Source organism: Pungitius pungitius, chromosome 4 (genome assembly GCF_949316345.1).
Source record: "Pungitius pungitius chromosome 4, fPunPun2.1, whole genome shotgun sequence".
In the NCBI taxonomy this organism is placed as follows: domain Eukaryota; kingdom Metazoa; phylum Chordata; class Actinopteri; order Perciformes; family Gasterosteidae; genus Pungitius; species Pungitius pungitius.
Genome location: NC_084903.1, coordinates 7291938 through 7317410, shown reverse-complemented (window position 1 = coordinate 7317410; position 25473 = coordinate 7291938). Strand labels below are relative to the sequence as shown.

Genomic DNA, 25473 nt, shown 5'->3' with positions numbered 1-25473 from the left:
TGGCCTCCCCACCAAAGTTCATGATCTGCAGCCTAACATGATATCTTTTACAAAGTTTTAAAATAAATGACAACCTGCTGTGTAAACTAATATTTAATACTTCCCACTTGTTTTTCCATTTTTGGAAATCACTACAACTTGATTGCCAGTTTTTAGCTTTTTGGAAACGATTACCCCTTAAATTATTTTATAAAACAAAAGAGCGTATTGCTTATCAATGCAATGCATTTCAGAAAATAATGCTGATCCAGAATCCAGAGCCCTACCTGATCCGGCGCAGTGGCACTGACTCAGCCGTTGTGATGGAAAATGCTACACTTTCCTGGAATAAACCCGTCAACCTGCCAGACTCCCCAACCATCACAGATGATGGGGAGACGTCCCAGGATGGGAGGACAGATACTCTGCCAACCTTGAGAAACATTTCCTTCACACTACCCAAGGTGTGTTTTACCTCTGGTGGGGATCAATGAAGCATTATAGAAAGAGTTAAACCCCAACGTTCTTATTTCCTGAAGGGCAAGCTGCTTGGCATCTGTGGTAACGTTGGGAGTGGAAAGACATCACTGATTTCCGGCATTTTGGAACAGGTCGGTCCTCCTTTTATCTTTAGTCTTTTTTACAATTATTTTTGACAACCGTTGCATAAGATTAATACTCCCTATATCCCTTTGGTTAAACCAGGGGGCTATTACACAAAAGAGTAAAGAAATCCAGGACAACTGAAAAAGCGCAGCTTGACTTTGTGTGAGTCGCTATCAGGGCTTAGTCGGGTTACACGTTTGCCGGGATAAGAAGGTGGAGCTAAGTCAATCCAAGTGAACATAGCTGGGATAAGTGCGCGTTCACAGCTTTCTTAAATAGACTACAATATTGATCACATATTTACTGATGAAGAAATGGAGCGGCATAGTTTTCACTCACAGCAGCAGCTATGAAAACAGGAGGTGAAGCATCTAACATGCAAAAAAAGGAAAAACGTTGTTAAACAAACAGGTTTCGTACGGTCGTGGAAACCTGGAAAAGTCATGGAATTTTATATATAGATTTAATATGTAAATGTAATATTTAAAAGATTAGGATTTTTATGGATAATTACTAACTAACCCTAACCCTAATCCCAATTTTTACAGTAATTTTCTGTTTTTTTACTACTACTTACTACTATGTGCAAAACTCAGTAAAAATGAAGATATTATCTGTAAATTAACAGTCCAACTGCAAATTTAAGTATTATGCTAATAATGACAAATTCATTTTTTTCCCCTTTTTTTTACGGAAGAAATACTTTAATTATTCTAGAGTATTTTACTGTTTTTTGAAATGACATTCAAAACATGTAAAATAACTGTCAACTGTCTGGCAGCAACAACTTAATTCAAAAAAAGTGCGAGAACCATAAATTTACAGGAATTTTCAACAATTTTACAGAAAAACACATTTTTCCTGTAGTGTTACGATGAAACACCTTTTAGGGTATTGTGTATATATACAGATATATATATATATAACATTTATTTATTTATTTATTTATACAGTGTGGAATTCTCATTGTGAATTTAAATACTACATTTGTTCACTTTTTCCTATATACAACAAGATTTTACAAAATGTCATGGAAAAGTCATGGATATTCATCGGTCAAAATGTGTATGAACCATGAACAGAGAAAAAGCCAGGCAGACAATCCCGGACCAATTGCAAAGATCTACTTACTAGGAAAGTTGTTGTTGATGTTTTAATTGCTTTTAATATGATGGTTTTGTGTTTTGAGCGCTGTTTATGTGCTGTTTTTTCTGTAAAGTGAGTAGCCTACCATGTAAATTACTATATAAATAAAATGTTTTATTTAGCCTACTTTGCCTTAAAAGTGAGCAGAGGGAATTTATGTTCTTTACCCTAAAGACTTGGCCTAATTTCTAACCTTTATTACAACCTAAGAATGTTTTACAACCATATGTACAAATCTCTAAGCTGTGTCTAATTCTAATTATCAGAACAAACATGACTGGACAGAAAAGATCTTGGCGTCAAGATAAAATATGAATATGAATATTTTGCGGGCTGGTAAATTTGTAAATGGTATGTAGAAATTACTTACAAGACCTGCTCAAATATTTTTTCTAAACTTTTTTGTAATCTATAATTCATGTTACCTGCAATCTTGTTGAAATTTGTAACAAAAAAAGCGCAGTGCCATACAGACCGTGTGGGAGGGTGCAGCATGGCTGATGAGTATCTCTTCTGATCTGTCCCAAAACACCCTCTCACGTCTGTAGCGCATCTCAAAATCAGTGACTATTCATCCAAACTGTGGTTCAAAAATGGGTATGCCCTGGAGCAGGGTATCTTAAAGAATAAATCGCAGTGGTTACTTGGCTGGGTTTAATGCAACCTGCTTTCGTGCAACCAGGTCAAAGCTAAATTCATCCAGGATAACTTGAATATCCCGGCTTAATCCCATATCTTGCAATCGTGCAATAGCCCTAAGATCTTACAGATGCCATGTAACATGCAGCTTTTTACATAGTTGTTTTCTCATTTTTATGTTTTAGATGCACCGTCTGCATGGCTCAGTCACAGCGGATGGGACTTTTGCCTACGTTTCCCAGCAGGCCTGGATATTTCATGGGACTGTTCTAGAGAACGTCACAATGGGAAAACCTCTTGACGAATCAAAGTATATAATCACTTACACCACAAACATTATAAGTAAACAGACTTTTTGAATATTGAAAGAAAAGGTCTCTTTAAACGGATCGCGTTTGTGATGTTAATGTTTTACCAGTGTTCCTCGTTGTTGCAGTTACACAGATCTTAACAATGCTTCAAGGGTTTTTCCTTGGGCGGCTATCTAATGTTGGCCATAAAAGAATGAAGAAAGTTACTCTTATCTCTGTCAGCACTTATCTGGCGATGTAGGACATGACGCTGGACGTCATGTTTAGGAAACCACTCAGTGACAAGCAGTGAGTCTGCTGAGCTGTGCAAAGTATTAAGCTGCGTGCCGGCCTTCAGCCGAGCAGACTTCACTGACGCAACAAACACTTTTGAATTTTGCATTTCTCTTTAGTTTAATTACTTTTATATTATTGAATTACTTTTATTATTATTACTAAAAATAGCTGATTGGGATCAAGTTTGTGAAGTTTCTTCAGTGTTGCTTATGTTCATATGCAGACTAATACATTAAGAATATTTTGAAACCTTGCTTTCCTTATGCAGATCAAGTGTGCAGGCACACTGATATAAAAGTTAAAAATGTTGAGGCATGTATTGTACACTCCCCTTGATTGTGCTGCTCTTTTGTTTTTCCCAAAAGCTGTTTATTTCACAAATAAGAGGAATGAAATATTTAAATCTTCAACATGCCTTTTTGAATACACTATGTCTGACTGTCTCTTTACATTACATTACATGACATGTCATTTAGCTGACGCTTTTATCCAAAGCGACTTACAATAAGTGCATTTCCACATACAATCTCTTGACATCTCTTAACTCTTACTCGGTTTCTGACTACAGATACAACAGAGTTGTGGATGTCTGCGGCCTCAAAGCTGATCTGACTATCCTCCCTCATGGTGATCAAACTGAGGTAAGGGCTTTCTGCTGTAGGCAATTCATGAAACTGAAAATAAAATTGGATGTCCAGTGATACAATTAAATAATACGAAAAAGTTGTTATCTACTGTGCAAAGTACTTTCCAAGTATGTAAACAAACGGTGTGTTCAAAACTAAACGATTAAAAGTGAATTGAAAACCCACGTCTGTTTCAATTTGACCTTTCCAAAATTGAGAAACGTGTCAAGCTGTTTTTGTAGCTCGAAGTGTAGTATTGTAACTTACTGAGAGGGAAAAGAGAAAGATTTCATATCCCATGTTGTCAGTGGTCTTATCAGCTTTCTGCTGCTTTGTTGGCAGATTGGAGAGCGGGGACTGAATTTGTCAGGGGGGCAGAAGCAGAGGATCAGTCTGGCCAGAGCGGTCTATTCCAATAATGACATCTTCCTCCTTGATGATCCACTCTCTGCGGTCGATGCCCATGTGGGGAAACACATCTTTGAGAAATGCATTAAGCAGGAGCTCCAGGGAAAATCCATCATACTGGTTACACACCAGCTCCAGGTAGACGGTTTCATTCTCTAGTTAATAGAGTCTAGTAGATAGTGAGTCCTAAATAGCTCAGTTTTAGAGTTACAGTTCTAATTGATATTTGCTTTTTTTACCCCTAAATTGTAGATGTTATTGTAAACAGCAGCATAAGAAGGTCAAATATCTTGGGTTAGGGTTAGGGATGTGTTGTTTAGACTGTGTTGGAGAGAACTATGCTCCCTGTGCTGAGAGCATTGACATGGTTGTCCTGCCTTGTGTGTCTCTCAGTACCTGGAATACTGTGACAACATTATGCTTTTGGATGATGGCGCAGTGCTTGAGGCTGGGAACCACCACACCCTAATGAGAGCCAATAAAGCCTATGCTAAGCTCCTGAGCAGCTACCAAATGGGAGAGACTGAGGTAAAAAACAAAATATTCAGACCTCTGATGTAGTGGGATGTCTTCGATATAAGTTTTATTGGCTGCAAAACCTCTCCCTTGTTTTTTTACAGCTCACTGATCACACGTAAGCTATAAATGTGTTAAAGGTTTATAAGAAGCAGAAACCTACTGTTCAAAGTTTACAATTCATCCTCCGCTTTAGTTTGAAAGTCAGTTTTCTACTTGTCAAGATAGCAGTATTTTCAGCTTTATCTATTTTTTATTCAGACTCCCAGTGAGGTGGAAGGGTCTCCCCAAGGCGCTGCCCGGGTGATGGACATAGAACCAACTGACCAGGCCAACAGTGGGTTAGTGAACTACGGTATGGCAACCAGGAAAACATGTATTTGTTTAACAATTTTAAATGGATCTTATCGGATCGTTCTAGACATCACCTCATAGTTTATTTTTATTAAAAACCAGAAGAAGACGTGGCAAACAAATCCACAATCTCAACTGTCCTAACATACGGTCATTGTGTTTTTTGGCTGTGTCTTGTCTAAAGCATAGAGATGTATGGAAGTAAATCTGTGTCATCGGGTTTTGAAAGAAAAAGGTGATTGAATTTCTATCACTGAATATTTACGCATTGAAATTATGTATCTGAATGTTTTTCAACGTTAAAATACTGCAAAAAATAAATAATTGAATCGCCAAAAATTCAACCACAAATAGTTCAACCGCAAATAATAACATCCGGGACCTCAAGGAAGAGCAATCGATTCTAGATTCAAGATCAGGAGCGTGCGTCAAGCAAAAGGAGCGAGCACCCAATATAACTTCGGCTTGTCGGCAGCATGGTGACCGGATTGTAGCCATGTCCAATAATAATGGTGCTTTAACTCTCCTTTATGCCATCGGTGTTGCCACGTATGGAGAAATACATATAATGTTCACCCTGAACCAAAACATTTTCTTGCCACTGACGATATACAACTTTATTACAAGTATACAAATCAGCAGACCATCCTACAAGCTCGGTTGGCTGACAGCGTAGCGCAGCCGCCCTATGACATAATGTTATTTTGCTCGACATGGTTCGAACAGGTTGTGGCGTGCTTTTAATAAATGTTCTTTTATGTATTTCTTTATACGTGGCAGTGACGTAGTGACAATTATACAATCGTAATCGCTGCAATGGATATGGGATGCATTTTGAACATTTTCAGCAATATGTTTGCAAATGTGTGACGAAACAAGTGACGGAGACAGACCACATCTGCCGCTGTCGGGGGAAAACAAACACGCACGTGTAGCCAAACCAGTAGTTCAAAAACCAGTTCCAGCTCTTGTTTAACATCCGCTTAGTTCATGTCCAATACAGTCTGTTAATGTACAAATGTCAGCTGTCTATAACGGAATCTTACAGACACAAACCACACTGATGGCATAAAGAAGAGTTAAAGCCCCGTTATTATTTGACATGGTTACAATCCGGTCACCATGCTGCCAACAAGCCGAAGTTGTATTGGGTGCTCGCTCCTTTTGCTTGACGCACGCTCCTGATCTTGAATCTAGAATCGATTGCTCTTCCTTGAGGTCCCGGATGTTGTGGTTGAATTATTTGCGGTTGAATTTTTGGCAGTTGAATTATTTGCGCTTTAATTATTTGCGGTTTAATTTTTTGCAGTATTTTAACTAGGGCTGCAACAACGAATCGATGAAATCGATTAGAATCGATTATTAAAAGCGTTGGCAACGAATTTGATTATCGATTCGTTGTGTCGCGCGACTATTTGAGTTTTAAAAGAAAGTTGCGCGCGCCGTGCAGAGCTGGGGAAAAAAAGTTGAGCGCTCGAGCAGCAGAACATCGGAGAGACCCGTACTACTGTTCTGAAACATGCGGAGGAAGAGAAGCCAATGCGACCTAAATATTTCACACTGAAATGGGGGGTGCGGGTCCTAGCGGGCAACGGGGGGGGGGGGGGGGTGCTGCTGCGGTTCTCTTTGCAGCGCCAGTAGTTTTACGTTCTAATCGCTGCGCTCGACTTCAAGGTGTAACCTTTATTATTGTTCGGTCTGAAACAGCGCGCCCAGTGACGGGTGGTGCAGCAATATTGATGTCCGGGTGGAAATCAGGAGAAAGGTCGGTCCGGGATATTTTCGGGAGGGGCTTTGAAATTCGGGAGGGTTGACATGTCTCATTGTAAGATATGCAAAAGCAACATGGCCTGGCACGGGAGCACCACGGCAATGATTCATGATTTTGTGCCTAATATATTTAATTTGGCTGCTGTAAAGTATACATCATGCGATGTGTGTATGTTTTTTGTGTTAGTCCATTTTATTTGCTTACTTAGGGATGTTCAAGGAGCAATCTGTTAGTGCAAAAGATATTTAGGAAGTGCACAGTCAGTTCTATTTTTCAATAAAGGGTTGGAAATTAATGTTTTTACATTTTTTATTTTTTTATCCGATTCATCGATTAATCGAACAAATAATCGACAGATGAATCGATTATTAAAATAATCGTTAGTTGCAGCTCTAATTTTAACGTTGAAAAACATTCAGATACATAATTTCAATGCGTAAATATTCAGTGATAGAAATCCTTTTTCTTTCAAAACCCGATGACACAGATTTACTTACTTTACCATAGAGATGACTTTTAATTTTTTATTGATCTCCCTACATCTTTGATCTCTTCCAGCATTTGATACTGTGGGCGAAAATGATATACTGACAACTGGACCAAGAGGTGAGTTTGCAAAACCTTTTAATCATGACTCTTATGTCGTTGTATGTTCGGATGTAGCATATCTATGAGGGGCCGTTTAGGACTTAACTACTGAGACACTCTCACACACACTACTGAGACACTCTCACACACACTACTGAGACACTCTCACACACTATTGAGACACTCTCACACACACTATTGAGACACTCTCACACACACTACTGAGACACTCTCACACACTATATTGAGACACTCTCACGCACACTACTGAAACACTCTCACACACACTATTGAGACACTCATGCCATCTCACTAGTGTGCGTGAGAGCATCTCATTATACAACGTGAGAGAATCTCACTATACAATGTGAGAGCATCTCACTATACAATGTGAGAGAATCTCAGTTACACCGGAAGGCATCTCAGTTACACCGGAAGGCGGAAGCAAAGAGCGCAGATTGTGAACAGCGCAATGCGCCATCATCATGTGTGTGAGAGTGTTGAGTGTCTCAGTAGTGTGTGTGAGAGTGTCTCAGTAATTAAGTCCTAAACGGCCCCTCATACATATCTAATTTCTGAAAGTATGTCAGATGTATTTGATTCCATCCAATCTGGCAGCACAGGAGGCACAGGGTCCATTTAGTGACCAGAAGTACTGGCTAGAATGTTGAACGTCTTTTCTCTCAAGATCTGTCCTACATTTTCACGTTTTCCTCCCCATTCGTGAGCCAACAAATAGGCGCAGAATATGTCCACATTCTCCGTTATTTCAACAATGATCTCTTCTCTTAAGCTCCGGTTGGTGATCAGCTGGTCAGTAAGGAGGTTACCACAGAAGGCGCCGTCTCCTGGAGAATCTACCTGCAATACTGCAAGGCAGCTGGAGGTGTGAAAGTGTGCAACACAAACACATGCATTGACTTGTATGCAATAATACCAATTCACACATGATGTCTTACATGACCGTGCTGCTACAGGCTATGTAGTAAGCTTCCTCACTCTCCTGAGCATCGTCCTGATGATTGGATCCACGGCTTTGACCAATTGGTGGCTGAGCTTCTGGCTGGGGCAGGGTGACGGGGTAAGAACTAAATCTCCTTCCTTCTAAGTTTGCCCGCCCTCCACACATATCTGCTTACAATAGGAGCAGAACGCTCTCATACTCGCAGCGCAAATAATTTGCACCACAGTTGTTGGAACGCACCTTGAACTGAAAAGTTCGGTAGACATAAAAACAGTAGCGTTAGCTTATGGAATCATCCACATTGCCAGTAAAGTGTTGATTTAACCGTGGTTGGCTACATATGGTAAAGTGCATGTCATGAGTTACAACAAATAAAGACCCAGGACGAGCAGAATGTAAGTAATGTGGAGGCTAAACATGAGATATTTCAAGCATGGGAGACACACCATTTTCCAATGCAGGCTGCCCGTCTGCTGGTCGGGCGGTGGTTCCAAGTTGTAAATGGAGGGTGTAGCGGTGTCATTGAGCTGCAGACACCTCACTTAATTTTCTTGACTTAAATACATTGAGACAAGGAGCGTCAATCCAACACAAATGCTTTCAGTATATGTTACATATCTTTAGTTCCTGCACAAAGAGCATAAATTAATTTCCCCAAAATTCCAATGAAGTAATAAATACACTTCCGGCTCTTACAGTGACTGTGTATACTGTAAACTGTTAAGAGTTTATATATTTTCCATAATTTTAAGTTTAAAAAAAAGTATTGTTCAGGCACTGTTTAGGTACTGTGCGGTATGTTTTTAAAAGTGTCATATTAGCACTAGTATCTGGAAAAACCCAAACGATACTCATCTCTAGTGGATAATTGTAAACATTAGAAAAACAGACTTTCTTGGGGCTTAATTTAATGGTAGGGAAACAAAATGCTTTGGAATTTTTATTAGTTTAAATACTACATTTTCACACTTTCATCTATACACAGAGAATTCACAATTTTTGTTCATGCTAATTTTTTTTGGAAAAGTAATGGAAATCCATTGGTCAAAATGTAGGGTGGACCCTGTGCTATGATTCTTGCTATGGTCCTGCTGTGTTTCTGGATTATTATTTTTTTGCGTTATTAAAATTACCATTCACCTTCTTTCTGTGTTTGAATCTGTTCCCAAGTGAGAAAATATCTACACTAACATTGTATATTTTCTCTTTTAGTCACCCAATAAGACCTCATCAAACCAAGGCGACATCTCAGAAAACCCAGACCTGTCATTCTACCAAATTATTTATGGCGTGATGTTGGCTGTCATTGTGGGACTTGCCATCATCAAAGGTTTCTCCTACACTTGGGTGACCCTGAATGCGTCCTGCAAACTCCATGACACCATGTTCAAAAAGGTACTGTTGACTGGGTGAACTGCCCCAGCCATCTATACCACCAAAAATAAGCATTTTACCTGATGGAATACACAATGGCTGAAAAGAAATATGTTAAGATTTTTCCATATAGTTTACTGTTACGAATGAACATCCGGGAAAGATCCAACTCAAAGGCAGGATCCAGCGAGCAGGACAAGATTCGGAAACACTTTTTTTACCTTTCAGAAAAGGGTCACTTAGGTGAGAAACACAAAATACAGCATCAAATAATGACCGGTCAAAATAAAGGAAAACACTCGTACCAGGTAATGCAAAGATGGGGCCAAGAGAAAAAGTAACTATTACAAATCCATCTACTTTTTTACCTTTTTTTAACCAGGTAAGTTCCATTGAGATCCAATTCTCATTTACAAGGATGGCCTGGCCAAGAGGCAGGCACATTCCACTCAAGTGACACAGACAGCACAGACATAATACAGTATGACAAACATATGGTTAAAAACAACATAGTTAAATTGATAAAAACCATGTACAAAAAAGGCAGATTACTGGAAGTACTTTGTAAAAAATGGAAGCGAGAAGTGAGGGCTGGTCATCAAGTACAGCAGTCAACTATGGTTCGTTGCAGCTTATGTTTGAATTTGTTGAGAGAGGTGAGGGGTGTTAGTTTGAGTGTGTTTTGTACTGAGTTCCAATCATTTGCAGTGGCAAAATGAAAGGAGTTATGACCAAACACAGTACAGACTTTTGGAATGATGAGCCAATGAAGTCACTGGATCTTAAATCAGCAATATCGCAAATATAATATGCAGAATATTTCAGAGGTAGCGGCCGGACATTACCAAAATTAATTTGTAGACCACAAGCAGCCAATTATTTCGCTATAGTCGAATAGAGGAAGGATGGTCATTTTCACAAGGGTAATTTTGCCAGAGTACGTGAAGGAGGCCTTGTTTTGATACAGAAAACCCAATCTGGCTTTGGCTTTAGCCAGAAGGATTTTGATGTGTATATTAAATGAGAGAGATGAGTCCAACCAGAAGCCAAGGTGTTTGTAGGAGCGGACGAACTTCAGCTCTGATCCATCAGCACTGTAGATCTTGGGAGGGCTGGGGATGATGAGGTTTTTCTGGTCAAACAGCATACATTTGTTTTTTGTTTAGTTGAGGACCAGGTGGAGGTTGTGGAAAGACAGTTGGATGGAAGTAAAGCTCTGTTGAAGAATGGACACAGCAGAGTGGAGTGAGGGGCCAGCTGAATATATGATGTTGTCATCAGCATACAGATGAATAGAGGAATGTCCAGCAGCTTTGGCTACATCATTAATATAAATAGAGAACAGAATAGGGCCTAAAATGGAGCCTTGAGGCACACCTTTTGAGATGTTAAGAGATTCAGACATGTTTTCCGTCTTAACCCGCTGGACACGACCAGCCAGGTAGCTAGAAAACCAGGTGCATCCAATGGACAAGCCGATGCTGGTAAGTCTTTGCAGGAGAATGTTATGGTTGACTCAGTCAAAAGCCTTGGCTAGGTCTATAAAGGCAGCTACACAAGTCTATTGTCCATGGCAGTGATGACGTCATCAAGGACCTTCAGTGTAGCAGTGGTACATCCGTGGCCTTTCCTAAACCCCGATTTCAGGTCAGACAAGATAGGATTTGAGTCGATGAAGTGAGGTAGTTGTTTATGTACCAGTTTCACTATGAATTTGGCCCGACCGGGCAAGACGAAAATCCGCCTGTAGCTGTACGGGTCAGAGCCAGAGCCTCCTTTAAAGAGGGGGAGAATCGTAGCCGATTTCCAGGCAAGGGAGGAAACAGACAAATTAAATCACAGGTTAAACGGGGTTATAATAGGGGAAGCAATAATATCAGTGCCTGATTTTAAAAACACAGGCCATCAGATACAGCTGACCTGTTTGAATCTAAATGAATGAGTGTATCCAGGACTTCTGAAACCTTAACAGGCTGAAGGAAGAAGTGGTTAACGCTGGGTGAAGAAGTAGGATTGTTAGATAAATCTTATTCAAGGGCAGCTGCACCAAAGAAATTGGATGATTTCACGAAAAGTTGGTTGAAATGTGTGGCTTATCAGTAACAACAATGTCATCAAAAATCAAAGAGGTGGGTAGATGCGGAGAAGCAACTTTGTTTTCCATAGATGATGTTTTACAAGATTTCTTGGCGTCAGAGCCACTGGCTGAGATTTCTTCTTTGAAATGATTGATTTTAGCAAAGGTGTTTTTCAAATAAGACCAGGCATCTTCAACTGAAGGGATAATGTCATACGCTTGGTGCAGGCAGGACTCAGACGCAGAGTTCGAGACACTGTAAGGCATCCTTTAATAACTTAAAAAAGACGGCAACAAAACACCGTCGGGGACATTCACCATCGACGCATAACATGCACACAGGCAAACAATGACGCAACAAGGGACACAAGACACAGCGCTTTAATACACAAGGGAGGTGCAGGTGATTGGACACAGGTGGAAACAATCATGGACACGCAGACAATCACCAGGGAAGACAGTAAGTGAAGCTACCCCAGGAACACAAGAGACATAAAACTACAAAATAAAACAGAAAAAAAACAAAAACATACAATTTGAAAGAAGTTTAAAGCATCAAATTGCTGAGTAACTAAATCAGGGGGGGTTGATCATATTCCAGTTTAGGTCACCCAGAAGGACAAACTAAGAAGAAATGTGAGGGGCCAACAGTTCACCGAAAGCTCTTAATGTGCATGCTGGAGCAGAGGGTGGTCTATAGCAAACAGCAGCAGACAGAGTGAAATTTGTTGACAGTTTCAGTGTTAACAGTTCAAATTGCTTGGGGACTGATATGGGGACAGCATAAGAGAACATTGCAAGTGATCTTTAACAAATATAGCTTTTTATGGATCTATCGTGACGGAAGACATTGTAGCCCGGTATTTGGATTTCAAGATCCAAAACACCCATCTTAAGCCATGTTTAAGAGACAGCCAGAACATCAGGGTTTGCAGTGTGCAGCCGAGATTTTAAATAGTCATGTTTTGGCAACAAACTACAGATATTGACATGTAGAAAACCCAGTGATTTACGATCACAAAAATCATTGAACAATAGTTTAGAGATGGTGGGACCAGGGATAGCTGGCCCTGGGTTTGGGTGAACGTTTCCAGATATGAACTACATGAGAATGATTAACACACATCTGAGGACAGAGCATAAATGTTGCATATCTTTCATTGACCGTTTGGTCATTGGCCGTTAAACTGCTGCAATAGCATGTAAGAGTACAAAGTAATAAACGTTGTGACACACCAAGAAGGAAGACCAAACGTCTTTGTAAACCAGAAGGATGAGATGTCCCTAGTTGATAAACTAAAGTCCAAGGTACCTACTGTCATGTCTCCCATGTTTGAGGAGCTGAGGAGGAAGACTCGCAGAGTGAAGGTTCAGCAGACAGTTCTTTATTCTCTAACAAAAATTCACAGGAGAAACCCTACAAACAAAAAACTCCTCCAAAGAGGGATGGGCGGGAAAACACTCCGACTTGATTAGTAGTGCTGGGCAATACTCAATAATGGGGTAACCAAAATTGCTCTGAATAAACAAAGAGCTGAACTGTTCAAAAAAATCAAAATGGAAAAATTAAAATCTCTCTTAGCAAGGAATAAGGGAATACTAAATCAAACAAAAAAAACACAAACAAAAGGACTCCGTAGTAATTCGGAAGGCCCGCGAGAGTTCGGGACAGACTCCACTGTGGCCTGGGATTGACTCTTGAGGCGGGACGAACTGACATGACACACTGGCACAGGACAAGGGGAGACGCAGACTATAAGTATGCATGAGGGAAGTGTGGGAACAGGTGGACACAATCAGGAATCAGGGGAGACAATGGCCCTTTCTCAATATGTGTTCTTGTGTGGACTTTTGTTCTCGTGGACTCGTGAAACGTCATCAGTCGCAGCCCGAGTACTGTTCCAATTCTTAAGTCCGCATCTGGCCGAGAACGGTCATAATACCAAGATGTGACTCGCCCCGCCCATTTTACCGGGGATGCATCGGAGCAGACTCGTCTGTTCTTGTGAGAGCCAAATATCCCAGAATGCATTTCACCTCAGCAACAGGCAACAAAGATAGAGGGAAAAAAACACAACTTTATGTCGAAGTTTATAAATACTACTATATTTAAGTAACGTAATGCAATTTTATAACTGAAGTTAGTTGTTAAAGCAACTTTTCTGTGGTCGGTTTGTCAACATTCAGCCTTCGTAACAATGTGGGAGATGTGAGGTGTAGTTAACAGGCCCTTCAGACACTCCAGCATCGGGTGGTCAGCCTGCAGAGTGCAGCTTGTTTATTGTTCATCATTGTGCATTAAAATTAACAATGTTTCAATTAAAGGCCTTGAGGAGACCGTCCTCGAGACTCTAAACCGGCAGCAGAACTTCAGCTTCAAAGAAACTCTGAAGCTCTGAATTATAAAAATAAAAAAATCCACATATGAATAATTGTATAGTTCTCTGTAAGATCTTTGATGTGTGGTCAGCAGCTTGCTGTACGAGGACCACTACACTGATTATCAGCCTCTTGATGTTTGAGTAACAAGACAAATGGTAGGTGTGTGCGCATTAAAATATTGACTGTTAATTTTTCGTTACTGTATCCAACCTCCTCCTCCTACATTGATAAAGCTAATTATTGTATGACTTATTATTATTATATATATCTGGTGCTCAATATTATATATACCATTTCTAATTTTAAAAAAAACCTTGTTAATAGTAAAATACTTAAGTCAAAAACTAAATTATAACGTATTAGCAAGAACAGCTGACATGGTGACGTCATCAAGTCAGCTGCTGTTCCAATTGCGGAAATGATACGTGAGGAAAGGCAAGGAACCTCAAACGAGAGGAGAGTTAATTTACAAAATGAAACAGGAAGTCAAAAAGCAACCGTGGAGACAGGACAAAAACTCAACTTGACATACAGGTGTGACACCTACACCGTTGAAGAGGCCCAGGCTGTCGCAGGTTGAATTGGCCCAGGCTGCAGCAGGATGAAGAGGGCCAGGCTACAGATTGCAGAGGAGGCTAGGCTCTAATTATGAATTTAGTAAAAAACCAATAAATAGGCACTATGCTCTCAGTCCAGTACAAGCTGCCGAAGCTTTACACGGTACCACAGCCAGATCGGAAAACAAAAGAAAACATAAATGAAACAAATTATGAGCTCACGTGCAGACAGACAAACACAGGACTGGTCTAACGGCCATCTACTTCTTCAACGCACAGATGGCACACAAGATTATCAACTGCAAGTTTAGATGCTAATATTTTTGGTCGCTGTGGCCGGAGCCACGGGTTCATGCTCTGACAACAACAAAACCTTTGGATCAACTAATGGCCACATTGAACCCTGTGGACCTGTCCTATCTCTGCTATGGGACGGAGAGGAAGGATCACAAGTTAACTACGCATCTTTGTCATGTTTTTTACAACGGGAAATGCCATCTCCCATCGTCCCCTTCAAATGACCTACTGACTATAATTATGTAAATATGTTTTATTCTTTCAGATTTTTGCCAGTCCCATGAGGTTCTTCGACACAACACCAACAGGCCGCATTATCAATCGCTTCTCCAAAGATCAAGATGAGGTGGACTCTTTGCTTCCCCTCTACATGGATCCTTTCTTGCAGTATTCTTTCATGGTGTTGTTCACTGTTGCCACCATCTCGGGAGTCTTCCCCCCGATGATTGCAGCTGTGGCTGTCATTGGAGCTGTGTTCACTCTCATTCTCTTGTGAGTCTACACCTTTTTTAGACATGATACTATTGATTCTATTCTATTTTGCTGTACTTGTGCGCAAGTGTTTTTTCGTTTTTTTTTTTTTTACAGTCATTTGGATTTTCGCTAAAGTTGTCACAAATCTTCAAAGCAGATGCAGTACAGTTTTGTAAAGTATATTAGACGTGTCGGTTGTGATTTATCTACAGCTTCTCCCAGAGGAGCATCCGTAAGATGAAGAGGATGGAGAACGTCAGTCGTTCTCCCTGCGTCTCTCTCTCCACTGCCACCCTGGAGGGCCTCAGCACCATCCACGCCTACAACATAAGAGACAGTGAAATAAAACGGTATGTTAGCAACGTTCCTCAACATGACCTAACTTTTAATCAACTGTGTGCCTCCTTATATTTCTGTTTCCAAAGTGTATGGCCTGGATCACATATTTGGTTGTAATGGGGTCTCCATCTGAACAAATTGCACCACATTTGACTTTGCATTCCCTTTATTACCCAGTACTACACCCGTCAAGTGTAAGGTACATAAGACAAAAGGTTCTCATGATTCGCTCATAGCAGCAGTTTCATATTTCAACTCAATGTGTCCAAACCGAGTTTGTCTTAAATGCTGGTTTTGGATCAATTGGGTGAGCATGTTTGTTCACAAACCCGTTTATCACGTTTCAGGTTCATGTCACTGAGTGACATAAACTCCAACCACTATTTAATGTTTCACTGTGCAACACGTTGGCTCTCCTTCTGCCTGGACTCCATGTCTGCATGCATGACCTTGGTGGTGGCTCTGTTTGTAGTGATCAGCAGTAATGAGAGCATCAGCCCGTCTTTGAAAGGCTTGGCCTTGTCATACACCATCCAGGTAACTTTGGAAAAGAAAAGATGGTGTATCCTTTGTAAATATATTGGAATTATCTCCAAATGTGCTAACGACGTTGACGTGTGGTCCAGCTGACAGGCCTGCTTCAGTATACAGTGAGGCAAGCAACAGAGGTGGAGGCGAGATTCAACTGTGTAGAGCGGCTGCAGGAATACATCACGGTCAGATATTAACTAATCATCCCTCCTTGTCTTCTTGAAAGTGTCCATTACACAAAAAGTGAAACCTTCTCTTTTGAAGTTGAAACGTCTCCTTTCCCGTTCCTAAACGTAGGTGTTGCTTATTGTGTACAGGGTTGTAAGTCTGAGGGCCCAAGGCATATAGAAGAGGCCAAAGTCCCAGCGGATTGGCCGACGAGCGGAACCATCACCTTCAGAGACTATGAGATGAGGTACCGAGAAAATGCACCTATTGTCCTGAAAGGACTCGATTTCGCCATCCGAGGTGGGGAGAAGCTGGGTATTGTGGGAAGGACTGGCTCTGGTAAGACCCTGACTGATTCGTGGAGCTTTTACTCATAACTTTTTTTCCATGCAGGTTGAGTTTGGTGAAAAAGGTCAAGATTACAGACAGTGTTGGGAAAGTTCACTTTCTACATTAACTGGTTCAAAGTTCAGTTCACACATTTTAAAATCAACTAGTTTAGTTCAAACTTCAAAATATTTGAACTAAGTTCACAGTTCCAACTAGTTCAGTTCTTTTTTTCCATATGTTGCTGCAAGTTATTATTTTTCAAAATTATTGCCACAGCCCATTTAGAACCACAGACAGCAATTATTTTATCAGATTTAACACTAAAGCTATGCATCAGATTTAATCTTCATATCCAATTTTGAATCCTTATCCAACCAGGGTTTACATTAGCATTGAGGGGACAGCATTTCCCCTTTGTTGCTTTAATGTTGCTGTCCATTCACTCCACACTAGCAGCAGCTGCAGCATTCACCCCTACAGTAATTCTCAACACATGCTGCTTGAATGGTCTTTTTTAAATAAGGAATAAAAACACGACAGTTATCATTAAGGTGCAAATGTTTGCAAAGAAAGGTCAGATTCCTCCCATCCTCACCGACCTCGTCAGTAACTTCATAAAACTCATTTAAATTATTATACGCCGTCTCTTTGCTACACGCAGCTGTCGCCTCCATGCATTTCTTTTTTTTTGATGACGCATGCGCGGTGCGACACTGGTGGCTGGTGTTGCCAGATTGGGTGTTTTTTTCGCTAATTATTAAGGCGCGTTTACGGTGTGTTTTCTATAGAAATCTCGCACCCCATTGAACAACTTTAACATGAAAGAACGTGCCGTTCATAGACACCAGAATAAAAGAGTTCACAGTAACGTTCATCGGGCATTAATACAGTACGTTCAGTTCACGTTCGCCCAAAATATGAACAAGTTCATGAACTATCGTTCAATGAACGCGTTCAGGCACAACACTGATTACAGACGTATTAAAACTATTAATTTAATTTTGAGGGAAACAATCACTTACATACCATGTCTGCGTTGAATCTTTCATGAACACCCAAAATTGCATAATGTATATAACTACAATGCAAATGTTATATTCCTGTGATTTGACAGCCTCTTTGGATTGGTATGTGACTCAATTACTTGGATTAGAGTGTTGACATCATGCAGTCAAGACATTCCTGTAAAAGGGCTGAGGGGAACATATAAACCTAACTATTGTGATTTCTTCCTCTCTGTAGGGAAGTCCTCTCTAGGCGTTGCTCTTTTCAGGCTGGTGGAGCCGGCAGCAGGAACCATTCTGATTGACGGCATTGACATAACAACCATTGGTCTGCAGGATCTGCGCAGCAAGTTATCCATCATCCCCCAGGACCCTATGCTATTCATAGGCACAGTAAGGTATCCTAAGCTAACTCTTAACTCCAGCTGTCGATTTACACTCGACTACACACTGCTCTCACCGCAGGGGGTCAATCCCTGCATGTCCTTTCCTGCAGGTACAACTTGGACCCCTTTAATAACTTCAATGATGAGGCCATCTGGATAGCGCTGGAGAAGACCTACATGAAGGACTTGGTACGCTCACTGAAAAATATGAAACAACGTACTTACCTAAAGGATTATTAAGAACACCTGTTCATTAATGCAATTATCTAATCAATCTCATGGCAGTTGCTTCAATGCATTTAGGGGTTTGGTCCTGGTCAAGACAATCTCCTGAACTCCAAACTGAATGTCAGAAAAGAAAAAGAAAAATGTGAACCAAAGTACATCAACAGTTTTAGTGTATGGTCAGTTATTCAGACATAAATTATCAGAAGTATTAGGCGCTTCATGTTGGTGTGTAAAAGTAGTGAGAAATACACCGTATTTATTGTTTATTGTTTAATATTGTTTATTGTATTTATTATTATTGTTTAAATAGTAGTAGTTTGAGCTGGTTCTGTCTAATTTTCTTTTAAAATTTGGGCTTTTATAAAAGTTTTTTGAGTATTCGTTGGTTTCCTCAGATCTCCAGACTGGAAGGAAATCTCTTAGCAGCAGTAACGGAGAATGGAGAGAACTTCTCTGTAGGAGAGAGACAACTCATATGTATGGCTAGAGCGCTACTTCGCAACTCCAAGGTTCGTATATAAATCTGCGCATTCTTATTTCCCTCTCAGGGAACTCGAGCTGCGTAAAGATGCTGTGGGAATGCCCCACAGCGAGCTGTTACGTCATAGGCGGGGACGCCGGACCAGGGCGCTATAAAGGGACCCGAAGGGCAGGACTATTCATCTCTGTGCCTTCATCTAGTGCGTGTAAAGTTTTTCCACTTAGAAATGGCTGAGCGGTATGTGCAGTGTGCCCCCCCCTTGCACCCGTTTCATCACGGGCAGAGACTCGCACGCCCTATGCGTCGTCTGCTTGGGCGTGGAGCACGCTCAGTTAGCCCTCGTGGGGGCTAGCTGCGGAGACTGCGAGAGCCTGTCGTGACGCTCCCGTCGCTCCCCGCGGCTCCGGTCCGGCTCGAGTGGAGGCTGAGCGCCGGATGTCTTCGTGGGGATCGCAGGTGGATCTCGCGGAGGATTCCGGGACGGCTGAGGCCTTATCCCCGGCTCTTCACCGCGGGACCCAGGCGCTCGTTTCCGGCTTCCTCCACCCCGGACGAGACGCCGCTCTCGCGGTCTTCCAGCTAAGAGGAGGTGGACGTGGTGCCTCCACGCGGAGGCAGCGGAGGCTGACGTCGAGGCGCTTCATTCCCCCGCTGCCGCCCAGGAACTGCTGGAGGTTCTTACCTGTGCCGCTGACAGACTTCACATCAGCTGGCCGGCGGATAGGCAGCAGCCTACTACAACAGGTAAGCTGCAAGAACAGTTTTTGCCTTCCCGCATAGTTCCTCCGCGCCGGTGCTTGCCATTCTTCCCGGACGTCCACACTGAAGTGTCGGCGTCCTGGGGGAAGCTCGAGTGTACAACCCACGTTCGGCTTTGTACTCTTCTCTAGCTGAGGCTAGGCGACTACCCACCCGGGTAGACCTCCAGCAGGCTTGTATGTCGGAGCGAGAAGAGACCCGGCTGTGGTTGGAAGCCTCAGTACGAGCCCTTCCCCCAGACAGAGAGTCAGGCTATCACAGCCATTACCTCATCGTTCCACACTACCGGGAGTTCGCTTTTGGGGACGAAGCTTACCACCACTTGGTTCTTCCACTCGGCCTAGCCCTCTCACCCCAGATGTTTACCTAATGCGCGAATGCTGCCCTGGCGCCAGAGTGTCTCTAGGGCATCCGCATTTTGAGCTTCACAAGCGACGGGTCGATTTTAGCGCCATACGAACAGTGCATTACCCGTCTGGGGATGAGACGCAACGCCAGGAAAAGCGTGCTGTCCCCAGTGCAGTGGACCACCTTCCTGGGCGTTATTTGGGCATTTCGACCATGACGCGGGCACATCCGTCTCCCGCCCGAGTAGTTTCAACCCTTCTTGCAGTCAAGCTATGCCAGCCACCCACTGTTCAGTGGTGGCTCGGGGCCAGGAGGTTCTCCCCGAAGGGAAACCAGCGCCGTCTGATCAAGATCACTCGGCGTTGCCTGCGGGCCCTGGCCCAGGGGGCAGGCACTCTGTTGAATCAGGGGCCGAGGCCCAGGGACTAGAGACTCCATCCCGGTGTGGTGGAACTCCTTTGGAAACACCTCGGCACGGCCGAGTTGGACCTGTTTACCTCCAGAGAGACGCCAATTCGTCCTCTGTGTTGTTCCCTGGTTGCGCTGCTCCCAGGGGTTCTATTATGGTTCACAGACCTTTCGTCGCTCCTCGCAGGTCCTCTGTGGGAGACCCCCATCAGGGTGGACCTGCGGTCTCAGGCGTTGAGGGCCATCTTTTACCCTCGCCTCGAGCCATGGAGACTGCCGGCGTAGCCCTCGAGGGGACCCGCCTCCTAGGAGCCCGTCTCTCGACCCAGGTCGTGGAGACCATCCTTCACTCTAGAGCCCCCGCCACGAGGAAGGCGTATGCCGGTAGATGGAAGCTCTTTGCCACTTAGTGGGGGCAGCGACAGCTAGACCCAGTTAACCTGCCTGGTGCACCATCAAAGTATATGTGGCGGCCCTGTCGGCATCCCATGCCCCTCTAGACGGGCGCTCTCTGGGGAGACACCCGTTAGTATCCCGCTTCCTTCGTGGCACTCTGAGACTGAGGCCAGCAGCCAGCACCAGGGTCCCGTCCTGGGACTTGGCCATCGTACTCGAGGGTCTCTCCGGTGCTCCCTACGAGCCCATGGCGGAGGTTGCAGTGAAGTATGTGGCTCTTAAGACCCTCATCCTGCTCGCTATTTCTTCCCTCAAAAGAGTTGGAGATATGCAAGCCCTCTCGGTGCACCCATCGTGCTTGGAATTTGCAACCCGGTATGGTGAAGGCGTTCCTACTTCCTTCCCCCGGCTACATTCCTAAGGTCCCGTCTGCTTCGGTCGGGCCTATTGTGCTGCAGGCTTACTGTCCTCCCCCGTTTCTGACGTCGGACCAGGCGAAGCTTAACCTCCTCTGCCCAGTCAGAGCCCTAGACTTGTACGTTCGCAGGACCGCCCTGTGTAGGCTCTCCGAACAGCTGTTCGTATGCTTCGGGCCCCCCAATACTGGTGGCCCAGTGACTAAGCAGAGGATGAGCAAGTGGGTGGTTGAGGCCATCACACTTGTTTATGAATCGGCCGGCCAGCCCGCACTTTTGGCTGTCCGGGCCCATTCTACTAGGTGTATGGCGGCTTCTAAAGCCCTGAGGTCGGGAAGAGTGTCGCTTCATGACGTTTGCATGGTGGCAGGCTGGTCCTCTCCCCACACGTTCGTGAGGTTTTACCACCTTGACCGTAACGCTACACCTGGAGCACAGGTGCTCTCGTCTGAGTGTGCGTCTTAAAACTTCACACCACGGTCACTTGCTCATATGATGAGTGGGTATAGGGTTCCCACAGCGTCTTTACGCAGCTCGAGTTCCCTGAGAGGGAACGTCTCTCGGTTACGTATGTAACTTTCGTTCCCTGAAGGGAACGAGACGCTGCGTAAACGTTTTGCCATACTCCCGGCCTGCCCGTGGCACTCGATTCGGCCTTTCAGAGATGAATGGTCCTGCCCTTCGGGTCCCTTTATAGCGCCCTGGTCCGGCGTCCCCGCCTATGACGTACCAGCTCGCCATTGGTTAGATTTCACACGTGCTTCATGACGCGGTCACGCAGGGGCGTTCTCACAGCGTCTTTACGCAGCGTCTCTCTCCCTTCAGGGAACGAAGGTTACATACGTAACCGAGAGACGTTACACACTTTCCTTTTTTACGGCCACTGAACAGCCCCAGGATTACTACTGCCATGTGTCATGTTTTTAAATACCGATCAGCTGATCACAGCCAGATCAGCTGCCAGGAGGCTTTAAAAGCTGCAGAACTTTCTGGTGGAGTTTGTCTTCCAAAGCAGCCGTGTTACCTCTTTAACCTTTTTAACAAACTGCATTCTGAATGTATAGTTTGTCTTTCCTATCACACTAGACATTTTGTAGTCGTCAGCCTTATCTGACTGATTTGAAAAGGCAACAAGAGACTGACTCTCTGAATTTAACTATAATATTATTAAAAGGTTATTGAGGGAAATAACAGACCATTAAACGAATGGTTAGTGGTGGTTTTGCTGTTCAGTCATACTAACATATACTTTAACCAGATTGTAAATAAGGAAAACAATATTTTAATTTAATCTTTTTCTTCTGATGATGTGGTAGACCAGAAATACTTCCGGTTGAAGCAAGGATCTCCGTCTGAGGGAGTGACAAATAAGACAGATGTGGCAATAGTCCAGTCTTGCTGTCGTCACCGGCTAGACCTCATGCTGTATATGGACTGTAATATAATTGTGTAATCAATGTAATCGTTTCAGCCGTCCTCATTTGTGCGTGTGTTGGGGTCCTTCTGCTTCCAACTTTGAAACTGTGGTCCAACAGATCATTATTTTGGATGAGGCGACAGCATCCATTGATGCACAGACTGACGCCTGCATCCAGAAGACCATCAATAAAGCCTTTCAGGACTGCACCATGCTCACCATCGCTCATCGTATCAACACAGTGATCCATTCCGATCGTATCCTGGTCATGGAAAATGGCAAGGTAACCAAGGAACACAGAAAGATGAAGCTTATGTTCTGCTGAAACGAAACTAACCGTAAGCTATTGTTCTGACAGGTGGCAGAGTTTGACAAACCAGAAGTTTTGAGGCAAAGACCAGACTCTAGGTTCACCTCACTCCTCGCTGCTGCTAACACTGTGAACACCTGAACCAAGAAACCCTGTGGCACCACTCCAAAAAACTAAATGATGTTTAACTATACAACCAAATCTTAATAATCCTGTCAGTGTAATCCGGACTAGTTTGATTCTATCCGGTGTGACTGAGAAGGCACATTTTATGACATGTTTCACGCCGTGGGGGTGCGAGGGCAAGGAAGGAGGACTCAGGTGCGGAGTTGAGCACAAAAAAAGACTTTAATAGTCAAGATTAAAAAAACTAAACTCAGAATCCAAAGCAAACTCAAAATCACTCCACAAAAGAAAGACGAGAAGGGGGAGGAAAAAAAGAAAGACGAGGCAGGGACTTGATTAAACAACAACATATACTATGACAACCTGGAACATGCAACGTGTAACATGTAATGAAGCAACAAGAGACTCACAGGGCTTAAATACATAAGGGAGGCGCAGCTGATTGGACAAAGGTGGAAACAATCAGACACAGCAGACAATCACAGGGGAAGACAGGAAAAGGCAGGACACCAAATCGTGACAACATATATCTATCTTTACTCTGCTGAAACAAATGCATTGACATTTAAAAAAAATATTTTTTACAGGAGCAGATTTGAATGTATACTTAAAATATATTGCATAATATGTTATTTATTTTTTCTTTGACTTTTCTGTCAAAGTGGGAATTTTTCAATCTGCTCTACTAATATAAAAGGTGTTTTTTATGTTTATGTTTTTTTTGGTCTAATGTATGAACACGGTGGCTACCGGCACAACACTTAATAGTTAATTAAAATGTTTTCTTTCTGTCCAATAAGTGTTTTTGTGTCATTGCTTATACAAGGCTGCTTGCTTTGCATTATCTGGTATCTCTTTATCTAGGCAAACTGACCTGACACCCACTATTCTCTTAGGGTAAGCGATAATGTGTATCTGAATCATTTGTCGGATGAATTAAACGCATTGTACATACTGTACATCCATTGCATTCTGTGGTGGAAGATTTTGCACAGACAATCGTAGAGTAAGAAACAAAAGGCTCTGAGTCAAATATGTCTCTCTCTGTTTATTTCCTTGCAAGGGAAGAAAGGTCACAACAGCTACGTGCTCTGCAGACTGTCATGAACCTCCTTGCCCCCTAACAGAATGAGGCAGTTCTTATAGCTAAGTTCAGTTATTGGTGGCGTCAACAGAAACCTTGACTACTTTGTTGAGTATCTACAGCCAGGATACTGGGGACATCTAATCCATGTAAGACACATCAATTCTTTGATCATGGACTCGCCCTCCTAACACTTGAAAACAAATCTGGTTATACACATATTACCTACTTTGTTTAGTCTCTACAGCTAGGACGCTGAGGACATTTATCAGTGTGGAACACTTCAGCTCTTATACCATGGCCTTTCCATCTCAGCACTTGCAATTAATGAACTGGTTATACAAATGAAGCATTTTAGAAGAGTTACATATATTTTTGCCATTACATTCCAGTCTTTTGATTACATAATAATCACACACCATGCATCACTTTAGGATGCCTACTCTAAAACATTTACCATCTGATTTTTACCACATCAAATATCATAAACATGTACATCCAGACATCGCTCACAAAACTTGGCCTGTCACAGAACAAAAACTCCCTACAAAAACCCTACAAAATGGGGGAAAATAGGAAGAAATCTGTTAAGAGAAGAAAAGACTGGAAACCTTCTCCCAGGATTGAGCATTACACCACGGATGTCATGTGTACAGCATAACCATTTACTTATAGGAAAATAAAAAAATGTTTATCACAATACTGGAACTTAATCTAAGTACAATCACACAATATAGAAAGAATATGTGGAAAAACTTCTCTCACACCTTCATTTATCAGATGATCCAGAACGTCTGTCCGTATGTAACCTTCGTTCCCTGAAGGGAACGAGACGCTGCGTAAAGACGCTGTGGGAACGCCTCTGCGTGACCGCGTCATGAAGCACGTGTGAAATTCAACCAATGGCGAGCTGGTACTTCATAGCGGGGACGCCGGACCAGGGCGCTACAAAGGGACCCAAAGGGCAGGACCATTCATCTCTGAAAGGCCGAATCGAGTGCCACGGGCAGGCCGGGAGTATGGCAGAACGCTTTACGCAGCGTCTCGTTCCCTTCAGGGAACGAAGGTTACATACGTAACCGAGAGACGTTCCCTATCAGGGAACTCGAGCTGCGTAAAGACGCTGTGGGAACATTTATACCCACTCACCATATGAGCGGGTGACCGTGCTGTGAAGTTTTCAAAAACGCACACTCGACGAGAGCACCTGTGCTCAAGGCGAGGGTAAGGTCCCCGACAGGAGGGCTTCTGCAGCCGCCATACCCCAAGTGAATGGCAATAACCATTCACTTGGGGTATGGCGTTACATACGTAACCGAGAGACGTTCTGGATCATCTGATAAATGAAGGTGTGAGAGAAGTTTTTCCACATATTCTTTCTATATTGTGTGATTGTA

The 25473-nt window shown here is 42.9% G+C and overlaps 1 protein-coding gene across 7 annotated transcripts in view; it reads left to right on the top strand.

Annotated features, from left to right (window-relative positions):
* LOC119225347 (ATP-binding cassette sub-family C member 12-like) overlaps positions 1 to 23905 on the top strand; it is a 34942-nt gene extending 11037 nt beyond the window's left edge. For 2 of the 7 annotated variants that reach the window (XM_037483151.2, XM_037483167.2), the window contains exons 12-33: positions 234 to 443; positions 519 to 590; positions 2556 to 2680; positions 3526 to 3598; positions 3926 to 4129; positions 4385 to 4519; positions 4769 to 4862; positions 7191 to 7238; positions 8014 to 8106; positions 8198 to 8301; positions 9397 to 9579; positions 15137 to 15363; positions 15558 to 15695; positions 16032 to 16221; positions 16311 to 16400; positions 16533 to 16722; positions 17956 to 18115; positions 18214 to 18292; positions 18727 to 18840; positions 19269 to 19556; positions 22675 to 22839; positions 22915 to 23905. In XM_037483151.2, coding sequence (XP_037339048.2) covers positions 234 to 443; positions 519 to 590; positions 2556 to 2680; positions 3526 to 3598; positions 3926 to 4129; positions 4385 to 4519; positions 4769 to 4862; positions 7191 to 7238; positions 8014 to 8106; positions 8198 to 8301; positions 9397 to 9579; positions 15137 to 15363; positions 15558 to 15695; positions 16032 to 16221; positions 16311 to 16400; positions 16533 to 16722; positions 17956 to 18115; positions 18214 to 18292; positions 18727 to 18840; positions 19269 to 19556; positions 22675 to 22839; positions 22915 to 23007 — 3075 coding nt within the window. In that variant the 3' untranslated portion in view covers positions 23008 to 23905. Of the gene's footprint in view, positions 1 to 233; positions 444 to 518; positions 591 to 2555; positions 2681 to 3525; positions 3599 to 3925; positions 4130 to 4384; positions 4520 to 4768; positions 4863 to 7190; positions 7239 to 8013; positions 8107 to 8197; positions 8302 to 9396; positions 9580 to 15136; positions 15364 to 15557; positions 15696 to 16031; positions 16222 to 16310; positions 16401 to 16532; positions 16723 to 17955; positions 18116 to 18213; positions 18293 to 18726; positions 18841 to 18879; positions 19234 to 19268; positions 19557 to 22674; positions 22840 to 22914 lie in introns of those variants that run through there. The other 5 variants (XM_037483159.2, XM_037483176.2, XM_037483209.2 and 2 more) reach the window with 4 other exon arrangements.
* Positions 23906 to 25473: the final 1568 nt, after the last annotated feature.